Source organism: Parasteatoda tepidariorum, chromosome 4 (assembly GCF_043381705.1).
Source record: "Parasteatoda tepidariorum isolate YZ-2023 chromosome 4, CAS_Ptep_4.0, whole genome shotgun sequence".
NCBI classification, from domain to species: Eukaryota; Metazoa; Arthropoda; class Arachnida; order Araneae; family Theridiidae; genus Parasteatoda; species Parasteatoda tepidariorum.
The window spans coordinates 16,405,725-16,425,002 of NC_092207.1; the positions used below are offsets into that span (position 1 = coordinate 16,405,725).

Genomic DNA, 19,278 nt, shown 5'->3' on the forward strand with positions numbered 1-19,278 from the left:
TAATATGGTTCAACTTAGCACCAATAATATCTTCTCCTTGAACCGTGTAATTTATTATGAAATTGTTTCAACCTTACTAAAGTGTTTCATTGAGCCATTTTTATTTTAAGTATGGTAATTTGGTTCAACTTAGCGCCAATAATATCCTCTCCTTGAGCCCTGAAATTGTTTCGACCTTGTTTAAAAATTTTTAATTGCTTGCAAAATCATTAAATAATTTATATTGATGGTAGTTTTGAATTTTCCGATGTGTAGATAATAATTTTAAGCCCCCTGCGCTGAAGATTTAAAGAAAGAAAGATTAACTGTATGCCATCAGATTTTTAAAGAGCAGTTTAATAGGTGCTTAAAGTAAAAAAAAACTCAAACAGCAGACAATTTTGTCGGTCAAAGGGTCACGGAGATTTAAGATCCACTTTTTAAAGTCAAAAGCAGATTGTGATGATGTGGTCAGTATTGTGCACTGACTGCATTTTCTTTTTAGTGAGAGGGTACCCTCGATCTGAATTTGGTAGAGCTTCAAGTCAGCGCCAGGGATAGAACTCCGATCTTCTCCCTAACATCTTAGTTCTTTAACCAAACCATGGATACCACCGGTTCAATGGATATGTACAGCAGGTATTATTACTGGAATTTAATAAATATTAAAATTTTATTTTATTTCTGCAACTTATTCTGTATCTACAGAGAGCAAGAGGGAAACGGGACATTTTGAAGTAACACAATTTTCACAAATAAACGCGATTTTTGCCGCAAGTACAATGTGTACAGTACGACATTCATGTTTCCTAACAAAGTGTCGCAAACTGTCTACTTTTTAAAGATGACATCTGAAAGATCAACACTTCAATCACATCATTTCAATAACAAGTTAAGTGAAAATCTATTGAAGTGTAAATCTTTATGATGCAATTTTTTCCTACGTCATATCTTCATGCTATTTGTAATATTTTGTTACGAAAACATAAATGTCATATGGTATGAATGCACTTTCGTAATTAAAATGTGTTTTTCCTGCGTTTGTTTGTGCAATTTTAAAATTTCCCATTTCCCTAGACCACCCAGTTGTATTATATGAATTTTCAGGAGACTAAGTATTTTGTTGACGAATTGCTAAGCTTAAATTTCTCGTGGTTCAATATAGTATCCTTTTCGAAATCGTGTGCTAATTCAAGATATCGTTTACTCGTAACATCATTTAACACCCGCAACAGTACTTAAAATAAAACGTTGTTAGATCGTGATGCACGTTTCACGTTGTATTATAATCATAATATTGTATTTCTTTCTCACTTGTAAAAGTTACCTGATGGCTGCAAAAGTAAAAGAGTTAAAATAAAAAGAAATCCGTAAGTAAGAAAAAAATAAAATTTAGAATATCTGGTTGGTTTTGTGGCCTAATTATAGGAAAATTTACATTAAATGATAAATGTAGTAATCTGAAAATTCTTATGAGCTTTCATAACCATTTTAGTTGTTATCATTTGACGATATTTTGGTACTATCATTTGACGTTTAGGTGCAATCATTTGGTGCTGATTATCGTTTAGGTGTTATCATTTGACGTTTAGGTGTTATCATTTGGTGTTGATTATCATTTAGGTGTCATCATTTGACGTTTAGGTGTTATCGTTTGATGTTTATTATCATTTAGGTGTTATCATTTGATGTTTATTATCATTTAGGTGTTATCATTTGACGTTTAGGTGTTATCATTTGGTGTTGATTATCATTTAGGTGTTATCATTTGACGACAAACTCATTTGACGATATTTTGATCTATTGAAAATCAATATATTTTTCAGCTTATAAAAAAACACTTATTAGAAGAAAATTAAGTAAATGCAAGTTACGAAAGAAAAAAATAACAATCAAACAACGTTGAGCGATAAGTTGACTGACTGACTCTATTTTCTCTAAACTAAGCTTGAAATATAAATTTCAAGCAATGCAGTTCGATGACCAGATTTTATTATTATTACTAATTTGTTTCGAAATAATGAACAGAGAAACTTATTTACATTGCTTATATTTTACTAAACGCTGTTTTATAGTATATATAATTCCCTGTTTAATAGTTCGGGATATTTTCTTAAAAAATAAATAAATAAATAAAAGCATCTTCAAATCAATTATTATCTTCTGATATAGTATTTTTATTTAGGACTTAACATCCATAATCTCAAAGACGAAGATAAAAGAGATTTGGTTAATCGACAGAAATGTATGGAGAAAAAAGTATGGTCAAAATTTCCTTAATATGGAAAAATTAAATGCGTTCCTGGCTATGGGAATATCAAAAAGCTTAGAAATTTTTACCGAAGCGCTTTGGTTATACTTTTGGCAAAGTTTACATTTAAATATGGTTTTACAATTTGTAATAAAATTTGGTAAACGTCGTTTTATCATGATACATTAGAGCATGTCCTAAAAACCATTTATTCGGCTAAATTTTCTTTTTAATTTTCTATTTCGAATTAAATGTGCTTAAAAGAATTGTACACAAAAAAAAAAGGAATTGTAAAATGTAAAAGAATAGTAAAATGTACATAATAAGGATTATAATTTTAAAAACCAGAATTTCTGGTAAATCGTTACGATATGAATGAAAAAATTACCAAGTAAATGGTTTAAATACTAAATACCATGAGGTGGCGATTTTACTAATAAACATAGAGTAGATTAAAAGTCAAACTGCGATTTGAATTCGATTTAATCCTAAAAAAATTAAATTTGAATCCACAAAATAATAGGTTTTAAAAATTTATTGCTAGAGCATTTCTTTTTTTGTTTAAGCAATAAAATATTTAATATAAATTATAAAATTGATATAAATGTATATTTAACAGTACAAATTAACTCATGAAAATAACACTTTAAAACGGAGTTCATATTTTTACTGACCAAAATAAACAGTAAAATAAAACTAGTTCATGCCTCTAGTAATAAATAGCCATCAAAGTGAAAACTAAATGGAATGACAGACGAATAGGTCGGCAGAAAGAAAACTAAGAATCGAATTTACTGATAATCAGTAAAGATTGTTCAGGCTAGAAGTAGAGAATTAAACTAAGAAGCACCCACGGAATTGATAATCAAATAGTGAATTGCATCCAACAAAATAAAGAAAAACACGAATACACACACAATAAAAAAGGAGCTATTTTTTAAAAAAAAATTTATTCAGGAATATTTTTGAGTAATAAAATACTTAATAAATAGAATGAAATGAATATAAAAGCATTTATTTTAATGCAAATTAACAAAAGCAATTAATAGAATCATTTCGAAACATACGGAATAACATTAACAGTTAAACAAAATTAGATAATGCCAATAGTAAGATGAAACTATAAAAGGGCGAACGAAATGAAAAGGAAACGGACAGAGCGGTAGACGAAAGGAAACCCGAAACCGAAAAACCGGCTTTTTCCGATCATCAGCTAAGATCATCTCTCCCCATCAGGAGGAAAAATTAGACTCAGAAACAAACAGTTAATCAGCAGTCAAACAGTAAGAGGTCCACTCCAAAAGTCTCAAATAAAAATTTAAAAACAAAGAAATGAAAACAAACACAAAGGAACTGCAAAAACAATAAATAAACAAACGGAAAAAGTGGGCAGTCCGATTGAAGCCATGCCCATCTCTTGGCGAGAAACTCTGCAGAGGAAAAGAGAATAAGTTCCGGCTGAATGTAACACGAAACCATGGCTCAAAAATTAAAAAAAAACTGAAAACAAATAAATGAAAAAGCAGGGATTAACTGAGGGGAGGGGGTAAAGAAATAATGGCAGGGGGGCAGAAAGAGAGAAGCGATTCGGCATATACGCTTTGTATTGGCGCGTGACGTCTGTGGTGCGGTGCAATCGCATTGGGCGGGAGCAAACTGCGAAGCCGGAGCAGAAAGTAGGGGCAGTGGCTTAGAACATAATCGCTCGCTCTTCGTTCGAACCAGTCGGATCTGCGACTTACTCTGCGTTCTTGCCGCCGCACATATCTCCCCCCTCGTGGTGGCAAAGCGGCCCTTTTCGAATTCGGAAAGAGGTAGCGGACAAGAGTGTATTGTTTTTCTTGGCTCCATGGAGGGTAGCAGTGGCGAAGGAAGCACCTCACCTTCGGCGGACATGCCCTCCCCTTCCTCCCCTCAAAACTCCCCCAACCCTGATTCTAGCGTGATGGTCAGCGATTGCATCACATCGGTCTCCAACGGGGGCGGACTCATGTGCGGGCCGCCGATGGTCAGCTTGAGTCCCAAGACCATCAACAATCCCGTGGTCAGCATGCACGGTATGGGGGTTTCAAGCCCCAGTTATCAACAAAGGACTTCTTCAGCATCTCCACCTCAGATGGTGTCCAAGCCCTACACACCACCCATGTCGACCGCAGGTGCTATGAATGCTCTTGTGGTAAAGCAACCTCAATTGGAACACATGCCGGCCCACATGGGAATGTTGGCCATGAGGAACGGTGGAGTGCACCACCATGGCTACCTAGGCGCTCCGCCCCGGCTTGAGCGTCCCATGCACCCCATTTCACCCCCCGGTATCACGACGGACGCTACCGCAAATGATTGTAGACTTATAGACTACCGGGGCGCTAAAGTGGCTGCCTTTTTAGTCAATGGGGACTACCTTCTCTGTTTACCTCAAGCATTCGAACTGTTCCTAAAGCATTTAGTGGGGGGTCTGCACACCGTCTACACCAAGCTGAAGCGACTGGACATTACCCCTATCGTCTGCAATGTGGAACAGGTGCGCATTTTGAGGGGTCTGGGTGCCATTCAACCAGGTGTCAACAGATGCAAATTACTCTCTTGTAAAGACTTTGACACACTTTATAAAGACTGCACGACAGCGAGGTAAATCTCTAATATACTTATTTCTATTTCTTTACTTCTTTTTTAGTCTTTTGCGAATAACCTACCATAATTTTTAGAACAGAAACTCTCTAGTCCTGCTTATTAGTTATGTTATTTAATTATAATTTTAAACTTAAGTACCAGCATTAATACTATCAAGAACTTAGAGTTCCGATTGAGTTTATTTTTTGTTTTCTTTGTTGAATTAGCCCAAATATAAAACATTCCTCCCACTACAAAAGTTTTTGCATTAGATCTTACAAATAAAATTGATGTTAGATCTTTATTTGTGCAAATGAAGTTTGATATAATTACATTTATATACTTACATTTATATATCTATTATACTTATAGTTAGTTCTGTTCTATTTTTTATTTATTTATTTATTTATTTTTAGCATTTTTCGTTTCGTTTAGGTTCAGTTCAATCAATTCCGTTTCGTCTACTTCAATGTTTAGTGAAAAAACTTTTTAAAGTTGCGTCGAACGTAACTTATTTGGCAATAATTTTGGTATTTTTAAACTATTTAGCTACTATCACCTATGCTACTCACAACTTAGATTTCTATTAAATTTTTTTTTCTTTCTGTTGTTTAAAATCAGTTATTAAATGCGTTACCTGCCCCGTGAAATTTTTTTTTTGTAGATCTTGTAAATAAAGTTGAATTTATATAACAGTTGAAAAAAATAATATTTGCTAACGAGAGTTTCGATAAACATGGCGTTTTAAATATTTGGCGGTGGAAAAAATAACTTTGCTTATATTCAAATAAAATAAAAATAAAAGGTAATTAAATTGAGATGTTGGTACAATTATGCCTTAATTTCTCCACTGCGACAAATTTACTACATTTGTAGATATTCTCAAAAAAGTTTTGAGTTTCATTGAATAGGCTAACAAAACTTAACAGTATTTTATTTAAAGTTGTGTTAATTGCAATTGTTGAAAACAGTTTGTTTACAATTAAAAAATATTGATTACGTATTAAAGTAGATCTGAAGTACCACTCAAAAATTGTAGTTACATCTTTCGTTTTAAGTTTTATAAATACCTTTTAATAATATGAAAATTTTATAATTTGATAATTTAATCAATTAATGATAAACTTTCTCTCGTTTCTCCGTTATTAAAAGCGCTTGAGTCAGTTTTATTGTATGTGTTTGAAAAACCGATATAATATTATTTTACCTAAAAATATATGCAAGTTATTTGCATTGATTACTTTTTATTATAAATATGTAAATAAAATTAACTTGTGATTATTTTCGAAATCCATAGTTACAGAAAAATAGGTAAATTATCTCTTTCTGTTTCGTTTTTTTTATAATATTTATATTAATTCTTCATTTAAGTTATATTCATGACTCCAATTACACTTTTAATCCATTTTTGGATCTTAGAATACTTAATCTGTTTCTTTATGATTTGATTTAGATACTTCACTATCATTATAATGTTAACATTAGATATTACATTAGTAAATTAAACAATGTTAGATTGCATCAGTCTTTGGATTGTTTTTTAGAAAGTCAGATAAAATCGTGTAATCTTCAAAAGCATCAGATGAAACGTGCTTTGTTTACACATTTAAAATCATTATTTACTAACAATGGTTATAGTTACAGCTAAAACAGAAATTATTTTAAATATTCGAAACTATGAAATATTTTTGTTGCAATTTTAATATATTCAAGCTTTCACAAAGCATGCCATTATAAAATATATTTAATCGTTTTAAACAAGTGATTAACAAGAAATATTATGTTTTCTTTTTTTCTTAAATTTAGTAAAGCTTAATATATTTGAAATATTAATCTGCAAACTACACGTTTTATACATAGTATCAGAAATGAATTTATTTTATGAAGATTTGATTTATAGATGATAAATAATAGGTTACAAAAATCTTTTTTAGTTTTTATAAGGTATTTTACATTACAAATGTGTTGCACAATAAATACGGAAAGGGCGTTGTTTAAAATCATTCCCGCAACAATCGAAAGTATTGTTGGTAAACAAAAGTATTTGCACTATATAATTTGATTATCATAAATCAGGTATTGCTTTGAAAGGATTCGATTTAAAATATGTTTAGTAAATAATAAAGGGAGCGACTGATAGTTTTAGAAATAAAAACATTACTGCAATCTAATTCAAGCGTTTGTTAGCTATTGTGTTGATTTAGTAAAATAAATAAATAAATAAAAATTTAATGTGCTTTCAATATTACAAAGAAACAGCTTTCATTTCCATCCTATGTTGCATGCTAATCCTGAAATCGTTAAAATTTCGCATGTATTATTGAAGCATTGGAAAATTAAGCTTAATGTTTAGTTAATTTTTTTTATACTTAGTAATTAAATTTGCTCGACTTCAGTATTTAAATCTTACTATCCCAATTTTTTAAAATTAAAGTGTTAAATGTAAACATATGTTTACCTTTTGGTATTAGTTGTGTAGTGTGTTAAATTTTTTCTTATAAATTTCAATGCGTTACATGCGGCATGAGATACATGAGCTGTATACAGAAAATCTTAAAACTACAAATGTTGCTCCATCGTAATAAATTATATATCAGTAATATATTATACATAACAACAATATAATACTCTTATTAGGTATATTAAAAAAAATGTGATTAACAACATTATTTCTATTTAATGCTAAAAATTTACAGCATGGGAATTTTTCAAAGGTCTTAAAAATTTAGCAAGACGTGTATAGATTATATATAAAATAATATAGTATTATACCATTATATTTTATTTTAATTCATACGTATCGAATTAAGTTAGTTCTGCATCTTGGTATATTAATAAACTTTTCTTTCGACTATAAAGATTTAGCAACCTGTATCTACCAACAATAGATGCATTAAAGATATAAAATGCTACTTTTGCGAAACTTTTTCCTTCACAAATTCTAAATTAAACCATAATAGAAAGTATTATCGAAATTTTTTTATGAAATTTTAATACTGAAGAAAAATTTTAACGCTTGGTTTTGTTTTTAAAAAAAAGGTAGATAATACTACTTTTTCATTTTAGTTACTTTTTGATGAAATAATAATGTTTTCTGTGTAATTTTTTTACCTTCACATTTTTAGGAAAAGAACATGTGTAATATTTAGAGTATACAGCTATTTTTAATTTGAATAAGAAGATATCTAAAATAATGCGACTGTTTTTTTATAATGTATTATTAGCTGAAAAAAAAAAAACTTTTAAATGTTTATTTTCCTTGCCTCCGCGATTTTTATCGCTGTAACGATGTTAACAATTTCATGAATTATAAAATCCATGAATTTTGAAAGCTTTAAATATAAATCAACGCATTAAATAATCATACATACAAGTTTTTTAAAACGTTCTTAGAATTTCTAGGAATTATTTAATTAAGAAAAAATACATATTTGTTGTAAGTATGTTAAGAGTTTAAGGGTAGCTAATTCATAATATATAGTTAATAGAGTTCTAAAACTTGTTTAAAATATTTGTAAAACCGCAAATCCGCCATCTTTTGATGAGAAATCAACATTCGAAATCGGAATTATATGCAGTGTGCGGTATCGGGAAAATGTATCTGGCGTCCCGGAAAATTGTCGCTTTTCGTTAAGGCAAATGAAATCAGGCATCCCGTCACTTGGAGCTTCCCTTTTGGAAAAACGATTTCGTAACGGATAATGCAGGCATTTATTTTCCGTTTGAAAACTTTTACAAATTTTTAATGTATTCCCATTTTACGATTACTAGTCTTTCTCAATAATTGAATTTACCGGTATTATATACTATATAGCTTTTCCTTCAAAATTTTTTTTAATAAAAAAAGTTTGATTTGTGAAAATATTGAAACAAAACAAATTTATAATTAGTTATTGAATATCGTATTTCTATTACATCTTTACAAAAATTATTAGTATTGATTTTGTTCATAATTGTTCCAGCCATTGCAAACATAAATGCTTAATGAATTTATTCATGAAGTGTTTAAATGTTTTATTTAAAAAAAGAGTCTTACATAAGGAACTGAATTTGAAAATAGGAAATGCGTTTAAACAAAAAATAAAAAAGCATATTTCGAAAAAAAAATTTTTTTAACTGTTTAATTCGGTCTGGAAATGAGTCTGATTTTTTTGGAGAGCTAGATTATTAAAAAAAAAAAATTTCTCACAAACGTAACTATAAAAATTTGAAATGTTTTTTTAAATTGAATTATTGAGAAATTATTACATAATTTGAAGAAAAAGAATTGCTACAGTCAATTTTAAGAAATTAAATTAACTTGTTTACTAAAGATTTTTAACGTTCGTCGGTTTGAAATTACATAACATTGCTGCAGTAAGGAACTGAGTTAACATTGTCGCTCATAAAGATGAGTTAATATAACTTTAGTGACAGAATTCAATTAATATAACTTAAATTAATGTAATTTTTTAATAGAGATAATTTTCAATGGGACAGTGACTAAGTAAATGATTGATAAAAAAAGATTGATAAAAAAAGAATACACTTATAAGAAGTTCATTACAGTATAAGAAATTTTTCAAATTTTATACAAGTAAGAAATAAGAATTCAGTTAAACAAATTTTATCAATTAAAATTTTTAAATATGCTTGGTGTACATATTTTTGTTAAAAAATTTAGCTTCCGATTGAAAATTGTGCAGTTAGTTTTATTAAGTAAGTTATAAGTACGACTCCTTTTTAATTTTGATTTGCATTTGATTAACTTATTTATTATATTATTTTTTTTTATTTTTATTTACTTATGATGTACCTAAATATAATCAATTACTTATTAAATACTCTCTTTAGATAATCCTTTTTGAAAAATTTTAAAATACTTGAATGGAATAAATTTTAAATTATTTAAAAAGATAAACATCAATTACCCAAGATAAACATCAATTACCCAAGATAAACATCAACTTTTAATTTGATATTTATATTCTATAATTGTACATTATGATATATGCCTTAATCTACAATTAATTATTGGTTTTTGATACATTGTTAACGTTAATTCTTCATTTAAGTTCAGTTCTTTCATTTATCAGGTTTGATAAAAAAAAAAAAAATAATAATAATAATAGACATACAATCGATCTGGCTATAAATTCATTTTTTAGGTCTTTATAAATTAAGTTTTATGCGTCTTAAGTCTTTGATGTGATATCTATATTCTATAGTTAGTTAAAATTAATTTTATATCCTAATCCATAATCTGTAATTAACTAATAATTTGTAATACAATGTTAAATTTAACAACACCTTTAAGTTTAATATTTCTTTTTCATCGGGTTTAATAAAATACGGATTAAATATCAAAACAATAGTCTGGCATCTTGTTTAGAAAAACAATTATAGAAAATAATCTGCATTTATTTAAAAACAAAATTTCGAATAATTTGAAATATTTTGTAATTTTATTTAGAACGATTATCAAGCATAATTCCATATTCAAATTTTATGAAATATGGATTAAATAGCAAAATAAAAGTCCGGCATCATTATTAGAAAAACAATTATAGAAAATAATCAGCAATAATTTAAAAACAAAATTTCGAATAATTTGAAATAATCTGTAATTATTTAGAAAATATTATCGAACATAATTCCATTTTCAAATTTCATAAAATATGGATAAAATAGCGAACTAGTCTGGCATATTTTCTAGAAAAACAATTATAGAAAATAATCTGCAATTATTTGAAAATAAAGTTTGGAATAATTTGAAATAATCTGTAATTATTTAGAAAGATTATCAAACATAATTCCATATTCAAATTTAGATCCTTTCTCTTTCGTTGGGGTTCATAAACAAACAAGTAAATCGAAAAAGGAAAAATCCACAGGAAAAAAAAAAACTACTTTTTTTTTTGTTCCTTTCTACGCATTATCGTCTTGGATTAGATTTACTTCTTATTGAACTTAAGTGAGGAAACGTAATTAAATGAAAGATGAAATCAAATCAGGGGGACTTCATTGGGTCGGAGATATGGGGTTAGAAAAACATTAAATATGGTGCAGTTTGTTTCATCTATCGAAGGGAATGCAATTTAATTACCCCAATAAATTTACTAAGCCCCGCTCTTTGCAACGACATTTACTGTTGCTCGTCATAAACAATATTTATGGAAGATTCCAAAAAAAATATACCATTTTTGTTTCCTCAGAAAAAAAGGAGAGTTTTTTTGTAGAGACGTTTTTTGTTGTTTCATTTTTGCTAATTGCCTTTTTGCATTGTACAATATGCAACGGTACTGTTCTGTTCTAATATGATTTTGAAATTTTTAAAAAATTAGATTACATTTTTAGTGTATGATGTATTATGTACTTCAAATTTAGTTTTTTTATTTTGGTTTATGCTAATTTTTTTTATTTGAATTTTTGTTGGTGCTGCACATTGCATTATCGCTAACCTTCATGAACTGTAAATAGATTGAGATATGAGACAAATACTAATACTTATTATTTAATCCAAGTATGATAAATAATAAAATATGATAGAATTTAAATGTGATGCTAGATATAAGACAAATATTAATACTTATTAGTTTATCTAAGTATGATAAATAATAAAATATGATAGAATTTAAATGTGATGTTAGATATAAGACAAATATTAATACTTATTAGTTTATCCAAGTATGAAAAATTATAAAATATGATAGAATTTAAATGTGATACTAGATATTAGACAAATATTAATACTAATTATTTTATCTAAGTATGATAAATAATAAAATATGATAGAATTTAAATGTGATACTTGATATAAGACAACTATTAATAGTTATTATTTTATCCAAGTATGTTAAATAATAAAATATGATAGAATTTAATTGTGATACTACAAAACTAATGTATCATATATAGTTTTTATCATATTTTATGAATCTATTATGCTTATTACACGGTTTAGATTGCATGAAATACATGCACTTTAAAAAATCTCCGATTGAATTACGATGTAAAGTGATCATCCATTTTCACTGTAAAATATTATATCGTAACTTTTACAGTAATATTTATTTCATTAAAATGATTCAGTGATTTTACTGTAATTATTACGCTAAAATTTACGGTATAACATATTTTTTGTTCCATAATATGTTCCGTTAAAAATGGATTTCACAGTAAACACTCCCACCATGAGTGCCGGTACTTTTTACCGTATTTTGATTTTGAATTTTTTAAAATAAGGTAAAATCCAAATGTGATACCAGAGACCTAATATATCCTATCTAGATTTTATTACGCTTTTTAATTCTATCATACACTTTAGTAAATATAGTCCGATAATCATCATGTTAGTATGTGATAATCACATACTAACATCATGATTATTCAGTGATTTTACTATAATAAATATAGCATGCTATATTAAATAGCATTCAATGCAAAAGAAAGTTGACATATTTGTTTAAAATACACTTTCAAAAATATACTTTGGTATGTTTGTGTATTTATCATGGAAGAAAAATTAAGTGTCTTAAATACATTTGTATTTTTTAACTAAAATAGTATGTAAAAATGTTTGTAAGGCAAAAGAGCTGAATATTATTATGTTAAGAAAAGTATTTATTGAAAATACAAGTTTAATAACTTATTCTTTCGGAAAATACATAGGTATATTTTTACAGAAAATTTCCAAGTTTTTTAAGATAGCATGTAATTATGAACATGCATTAAAATAGCATTAATATGTAATAATAGTTTTTTTTTCATTTAAAAATACTATTTTATACAAAATAGATCTTCCTACCCCCAATAATTAGTTTTATAAAAAGAATCAGGCTTTTATTCCAAAAATATGTCTTTTTATGGAAAAGATAACATTTTTTACAAATCTGGAGATCTAAATATCATTATTTTTGCATTTATTTTTTACAAAAAATAAAATTTACTTACTAAAATATTTTTTATAAAAATATTGAGTCTTAGATATTAGTTTTTTAGACAGAAAAAAGTAATATCTAACAAGGATAAATATTTGTTTTCCATACTAAAAACATTTTTTAACGGAAAATAAGAGACCTATTTAAACGATGTACTTAAACAAGAGAAGGAAGGTATCCCCAAATTTTGACGGTACCCCCACAGATTCCAGGTATGAAAATAATAGATAAAAGTGTTTCTCTAAGGATTCGAAAAAAAAAATGAAAAAAATGACAGCAATAAAAAATATCAAATAAAAAAATGAAGTAAAATTTTTTTTTGAAAAGTCAATCATTTTAACCTTCATACGGTGAGAACTGACCCGCGACTTTTTAAAAACCCACAAATCAACAGTTCATACCCAACAAAGCGACACATTTTAAAATTCAAAAAAAAAATATTAAAATAAACTTTCCAGAAAAAAAACTATATTTCTTCCGAATAAAAATAAGGAAAGAATAAAAAATACGTTTTTAGTTCAACCACCTTGAAGAAATGTATTTCAGAAAAGTCTTTTAGCTTTTTCTACAACTCTTGACAGTCGGTTAGTTTAACCTCTGCATTGTGTTTCGGGGCAGTTTCTTTAGAAAAATGAGAGAAAAGGGGTGGAATGGGGTAAAAAGGGGAGGACAAGACCCTCATACTCCCCGTTTTACTCCTCTATGAAAGTACACCTAATCCAGTTTTTCAAAAATATCCCCTCCTTTGCATTTGGAGAAATGGGGAAAGGATTTTGTAGAGAAAGGGGTGAGCTAGCGCCTAAATGTGGGCTTTGATCTGTTAAATCGTTTAAAGAAGTGAGAAAGGGTGCAGGAATATTGTTCTTCATGTTGAGTATAAAAAGGCGAACCATTTTAAGAAGAATTATTTTTTTTTTTCTGACTAAGGTATCATATGAAGTATTGTTGAATGTTACAGTGTTGGAAATTTTAGAGCGTGTTAAATCAATCTGATATCGTTTGAATTTGTTGCAACTTTAATGCAATGCCAAGTTGAGGCATACTACCCTGCAAATTAATCCTTCGTAAATTTGATTGTATTTTTAAAAATGTCCTGATATCGTTTGGATTTGCATCAACTTTAATACAGTGCAAAGTTTAAGCATACTATCCTGAAAATCAATCCTTCTTAAATTTGATTACATTTTGAAAAAATCCTGATATTGTTTGAATTTGCTGCAACTTTAATGCAGTGCCAAGTTGAAATAAACTATCCTGGAAATTAATCCTTCTTAAATTTGATTACATTTTGAAAAAAGTTCTGATATCGTTTGAATTTGCTGCAACTTTAATACAGTGCCAAGTTGAAATAAACTATCCTGGAAATTAATCCTTCTTAAATTTGATTCTAATTTGCAGAGCAGTTGTAATATCGGTCAAATTTACTGCACCTTGAATGTACCAAGTTGAAGCATAGTATCCTGCGATTTCTTCTTTAATTTGATTACATTTTAGAGCTTGATAATTCATAAAATCGTGCAAATTTGCTGCCATTTTTAATACGGTGCCAAGTTGAAGCATAATTTTCATTATTTCGGTAAAGCATAGTATTTTATTTTATGGCAACATTAACTTGTCTTTATTTATTAATAGTATTTCACTTCGATTTTTCCAAAGTGGTAAAAAAAATCGAATTAATTACTTATTGTTGTTCATTTTTTATTGTTTGGTAATGTTTCAACCATTTCACCAACATGCAGCCAATGTACTGAATGGCAACTGAAATTATTTTTATAAGAAAGGTAGCTGAAATTATTTTTGTTGTTTTATTTATCCTTTTTAATCCCAATTTTTTTTCTTTTTATTTCACCTGATATCTCTTATGCATACATTTACATTGATATTTCTCCCAATTTACATCCACTTATAATTTGTAATTTATCCAAAATAATTTTACATCTATTCATATTATTTTATTTCACAGAATTTATTTTTATTTAACCGAATTTATTTTTTCTCTGTTCATAATTTTTATTTAAATTAGTAAACATAATGTCTTCTTTACTTTTTCCTTTTAATATCCTTACCTTTCATCTTATGTATACATTTCACATGATTTCTTCGGTATACTTAAACCTTTTTAATTTGCTTAATTTATCTCATGTTTACCTAACTTATGTCATTTAACTTATTATATGGTTACACATACCTTCTTAAGTATACAAACAAAGCGCAAAACAATTCTTTTCTGTTTCAAAAAATTTTTGTTTGAGCTTGCAAAAACGTAACTAAACATATTCATAATCTTAAAGATGTTTCTATGATACAATCATTTAATAAACCACATTATTTATACATAAAATCTTTTTGAAATATTTTAGCATCATTTTGGACATTTGAAAATAATTTGCAATTTGTTATGTTTTATTATCATCAAGTCAGAGAGTTTTATTATGTTATGATATTTCTGTAATTTTTTCTCCCATATAAGAAGAATAATTTTCTCCCTGTTGTAAATTAGTTTAAGAGCATTTTTAATATTTTCCTAATTTATTTTTTTAATATTTACCTAATTAATTTTTGATAAATTCCTTATTTTCTAATTCCCTATCCTCCTAATTAACTTAATTTATTTTTAAACTGCCAATTTTCAGACGATATCAGTAACAGAAAACGATAAACTACTGCAATTAAAAGTAAAACGATATTTTCAAACGAGAATTAAAATAATATTCCGGTAGCAGTAAGCAATCGTACGAGTTTCTAAAAAAAAAAATATAATAATAAATAGCCTGTTTCATCGGGAATAATAACCAAATGACGTAACGAAATCAAAGAGACAGAAAGAACAATCGAACGCCAGTAATCTATTTCTACGGTTGAACGAATTGACTGAGTCACCGGACTCATACCCTTATCCTTGGAAGAGAACGATGGGTGTCCTCCCCCCTTTCCAATCCCAGATATGTTGGAAGGGGTAAATGTGGGAGAATTCCCGGACAAACGGTGAATCGGGGCAGAGAAATGTTATTGACGGGGTTATGATTATTCACTTAGATATAGCATTTGCCCGATTGTTGGAGGGATCGTTTGTTTAATGTCCGATCAATAATTATCTCCTGATAAAAAATTTTAATTTAAGATTATAATTTTATTGTTTTTTTATTTTTAGAATAAAACATATTAAATAAATCTATATGTTTTTGGTAGAGCAAGTTCTAATTGCTTTTTTTTGGTATAAATATTTATATGTGTATGTTTGCATTTTTTTTTTTTTATCTTAATTAAAAATAAGTGAATGGCACGAAAATATTTTGTGTAGTATTAAATATCGAGAATATATTAAAAAGATTTTAAAATTTTTTTTATGTAATTAACAATATATTTATTCATTCTCGGAATTTGTTTCAATCTTTATTTATTCAGTCTTAAGAAGTTTAAATATTTCAACTTGAACTCATTGAAGGNGGCACGAAAATATTTTGTGTAATATTAAATATCGAAAATATATTAAAAAGATTTTAAATTTTTTTTAATGTAATTAACAATATATTTATTCATTCTCGGAATTTGTTTCAATCTTTATTTATTCAGTCTTAAGAAGTGTAAATATTTCAACTTGAACTTATTGAAGGAAGGATATTTCAAGATTAGTAATTTTAATGATATAAAGTTTAAAAAAATTTTTTTAATAGCAGATATGTGTTTTATTTAATTTATGACATAATTATATTAGGCTCATTTAGTCTATGTTAGTTTGGGAATATAGGATACGCACTTTTTCGAATTTTATTTAATATTTGGCAACCATCATTAAAATAACTGTAAAATAACTGAAACTTTTAAATATTTACTTAAAAACTTTAATATAGCGAGTGAATAATGGAATAATTGAATGAAAAAATTTAAATAGGGAAGAAAATAAGCGAGAATTAATGAGAAAAGCAATGAATATTAGTCAGGGAACAAATAAATGAATTTGAGCTTTTTTTTTAAAAAAAAATGTTAATTTTTAATTTGTGGAGCAACAGTTCAAAGCCAAATTTTTTTTCTTCTCTTATATTAGTTTGAATTTATTACAAGTAAAATTTAACACAACATGATACTAACTACTTTAAATCGTATATCAGATATTGAACATTTTGGTTGAACTAATTAACATTAAAGAAAAATAGTTCTTTTTTCTAAAAATTTAAACATAAATTAGAAAGAAAAAAAGATTACACTGACTCTTATAACACTCCTTCCTATGTGTGCCCTATTCGATACAAAAAATTTTGCATACGATACGTAATTGAATTAAATTAGCATATATAAAACATAGACGATAAGCAAAAAGCATAAACAATAAGTAAAGACGATAAGCAAGGGATGCTTTTTCTCTAGCGAAACCTGATAACAACAGGCTTATTAAAAACCTGAAATTGACATCAACTGATGAACTCATTTTAAATGAAGTTGATGAGAGACTTGTCTGAAGTTCACCGACTGATTATTCACCCTATTCATTTGTCGGCAACTTTTCAAAACAAAGATGAACTTTATATCCTGGTACTAGAAATCACAATTCAGTTTTCTTGACTTCCGACAGGGTGCAGAAAGAGAAAATACTTTTGTTTTTTCTATAGTTGTGATTGCTAATTGCCCATCTATTTGCTGAAGCGTTTAGGTGTGACGAGGAAATGTCAACATTTCGTCAGAAATCTCGCTTATTTAATAACTCTTCTGTAATTTCACAAAACAAACTGAAAAAAAGTAAATTATCGAGTTGAGAGTTTCGTTACCATTTTCATTAGCTTTCAATGTCGCAAGTCATTGGTGCGTTAAAATGGTGAATGGTTACTCATTATAGGAGTTATTATTCATTATTCAACGCTGAAGTTCAAATCTATTTTAAATTTTGAAAGAAAATTCATTAAAAATGATCCAGTAAACGCTTTGAATTATACTTAGCTTGATTAGTTATGTGCAATAGCAATGTTCTATTTAAAAAGAAAGAAGAAAAAAACTTTAATTAAGCAACATTTTACAGCCTGCAGTGTTACCTGTACCGTTCTGTAACTCATCAAAACCATCTACGTGAATTTTCATTATCAAGTACTAAGCCGGTAAAAACAATCGTCCTTACTCTTATTGAACTAGTGTGTTGTTGTTGGCGAATGCCAAGCTTTGTTTATTATGCCATTAGATCTCCAATGCGTTTGAGGCAGATCATTAAAACTTCTGAGTACTTTGCACTTGTCTAGGTGATCAGGATTAAAAACTTGTCCAGAGTCAAATAAACAACACTAGAAAGAATTTATAAATTTAAAACAAAACAAGTAGGCAGGCAAACAATCATCCTCGGTCAAAAGTCTGAAACTTGCAATTGCTCCAGATCTTGGATGGTCTAGAACCAGATCATCAAATTGTTGGTTGAATCAATTTACAAATGTTCCACCGCATTTGTATACTGATGATCTCCGAACTTTCTCAAAATGCCAGATGCTTTTCTAGTTTAAATAGTCCTTCAAGGTAGTCTGTGTTCACTTTCTTGTTCATTTAATGTCAGGAGTATAATATGTATATCCGTCGTTGAACAGCCGACCCAATTTCGAGTTTGTGACTACCAATGTTGAACTACGTGGCCTCGTAGTTTTGAAACCAATCCAGAAGAAAAGGGAACTTCTGGATCAAATATTGGGAGAAGTTTGCCTTCGTGGAGGACTTTTTGATAGAAATAACCCGCATTTTTACGTTAAATGGAGAGAAAAATCATAATAACGTCTCACGGTTAGCCCGACGGCAAAAGGACTCTAACCTACGATCTGCCTACCACTGAGGGTAATCTTCGTCAGCACTGTGGTCGGTGAAAGCCGGGTGCGGAATTCGTTTCGATCCGCCACAGCTGGGGTTCAAACCTGGATCACCTAATTGGGAGGCGAGCATTCTATCCCCTCTCTATGAGTATAATAGTCCAACATTTTGAGACTAGTAGCTTTTGCTGTATAAGTTGAAATTGAAGAAAAAGATCTAAATTAAGGTTTATGAAAAAGAACTGTTATAAATTGTAAGAATGGCAATCAGACGAAAATCATTTTCATTCTTAAAATTGTTTATTTTATTTAAAATTTGGAAGTTTGATGAGAAATATTGATGCAATCATTTGTAAATGCATATCCTTTTAGAAATTTATTCAATAAATTTTTACTGAAAAAAAAATCTTTTTTTACAATTTGCTATTTATTTTTTATCGTATTTTTACCCAAATAATTTTATAAAAATATCCTTAATATTGAACCAAAAATTAATAGCTGACCCCAACTCATGAAATTCCTTTTACCTTTCTACGGAGTCCTTAGGTCCCGCAAAATACCATCTGGGAATTGCTGCAAGAAACTATTAAGTTTCTTGGTCTTCAGTTAATTTGACACTGTACTATATTAACTTTTAAAACGTAAGTTCTTTTTTGTTAAATGAAGAATAATCAGACGGAGCCAGAAAATTTTTGTCGGTGATGTTGAAAAAAGATTAAATTGTTTTCAGTCTTACGTTCTAATA

General features: G+C 28.3%; 1 protein-coding gene across 7 annotated transcripts in view; it reads left to right on the forward strand.

The window, feature by feature from the left end:
• Positions 1-3,796: 3,796 nt before the first annotated feature.
• Positions 3,797-19,278, forward strand: part of LOC107453438 (dachshund homolog 1-like) — a 243,172-nt gene continuing 227,690 nt past the window's right edge. For 3 of the 7 annotated variants that reach the window (XM_043040512.2, XM_071179322.1, XM_043040521.2), the window contains exon 1: positions 3,840-4,858. In XM_043040512.2, the coding sequence (XP_042896446.1) occupies positions 4,080-4,858 (779 nt within the window). In that variant the 5' untranslated portion in view covers positions 3,840-4,079. 7 annotated transcript variants of the gene reach the window in all.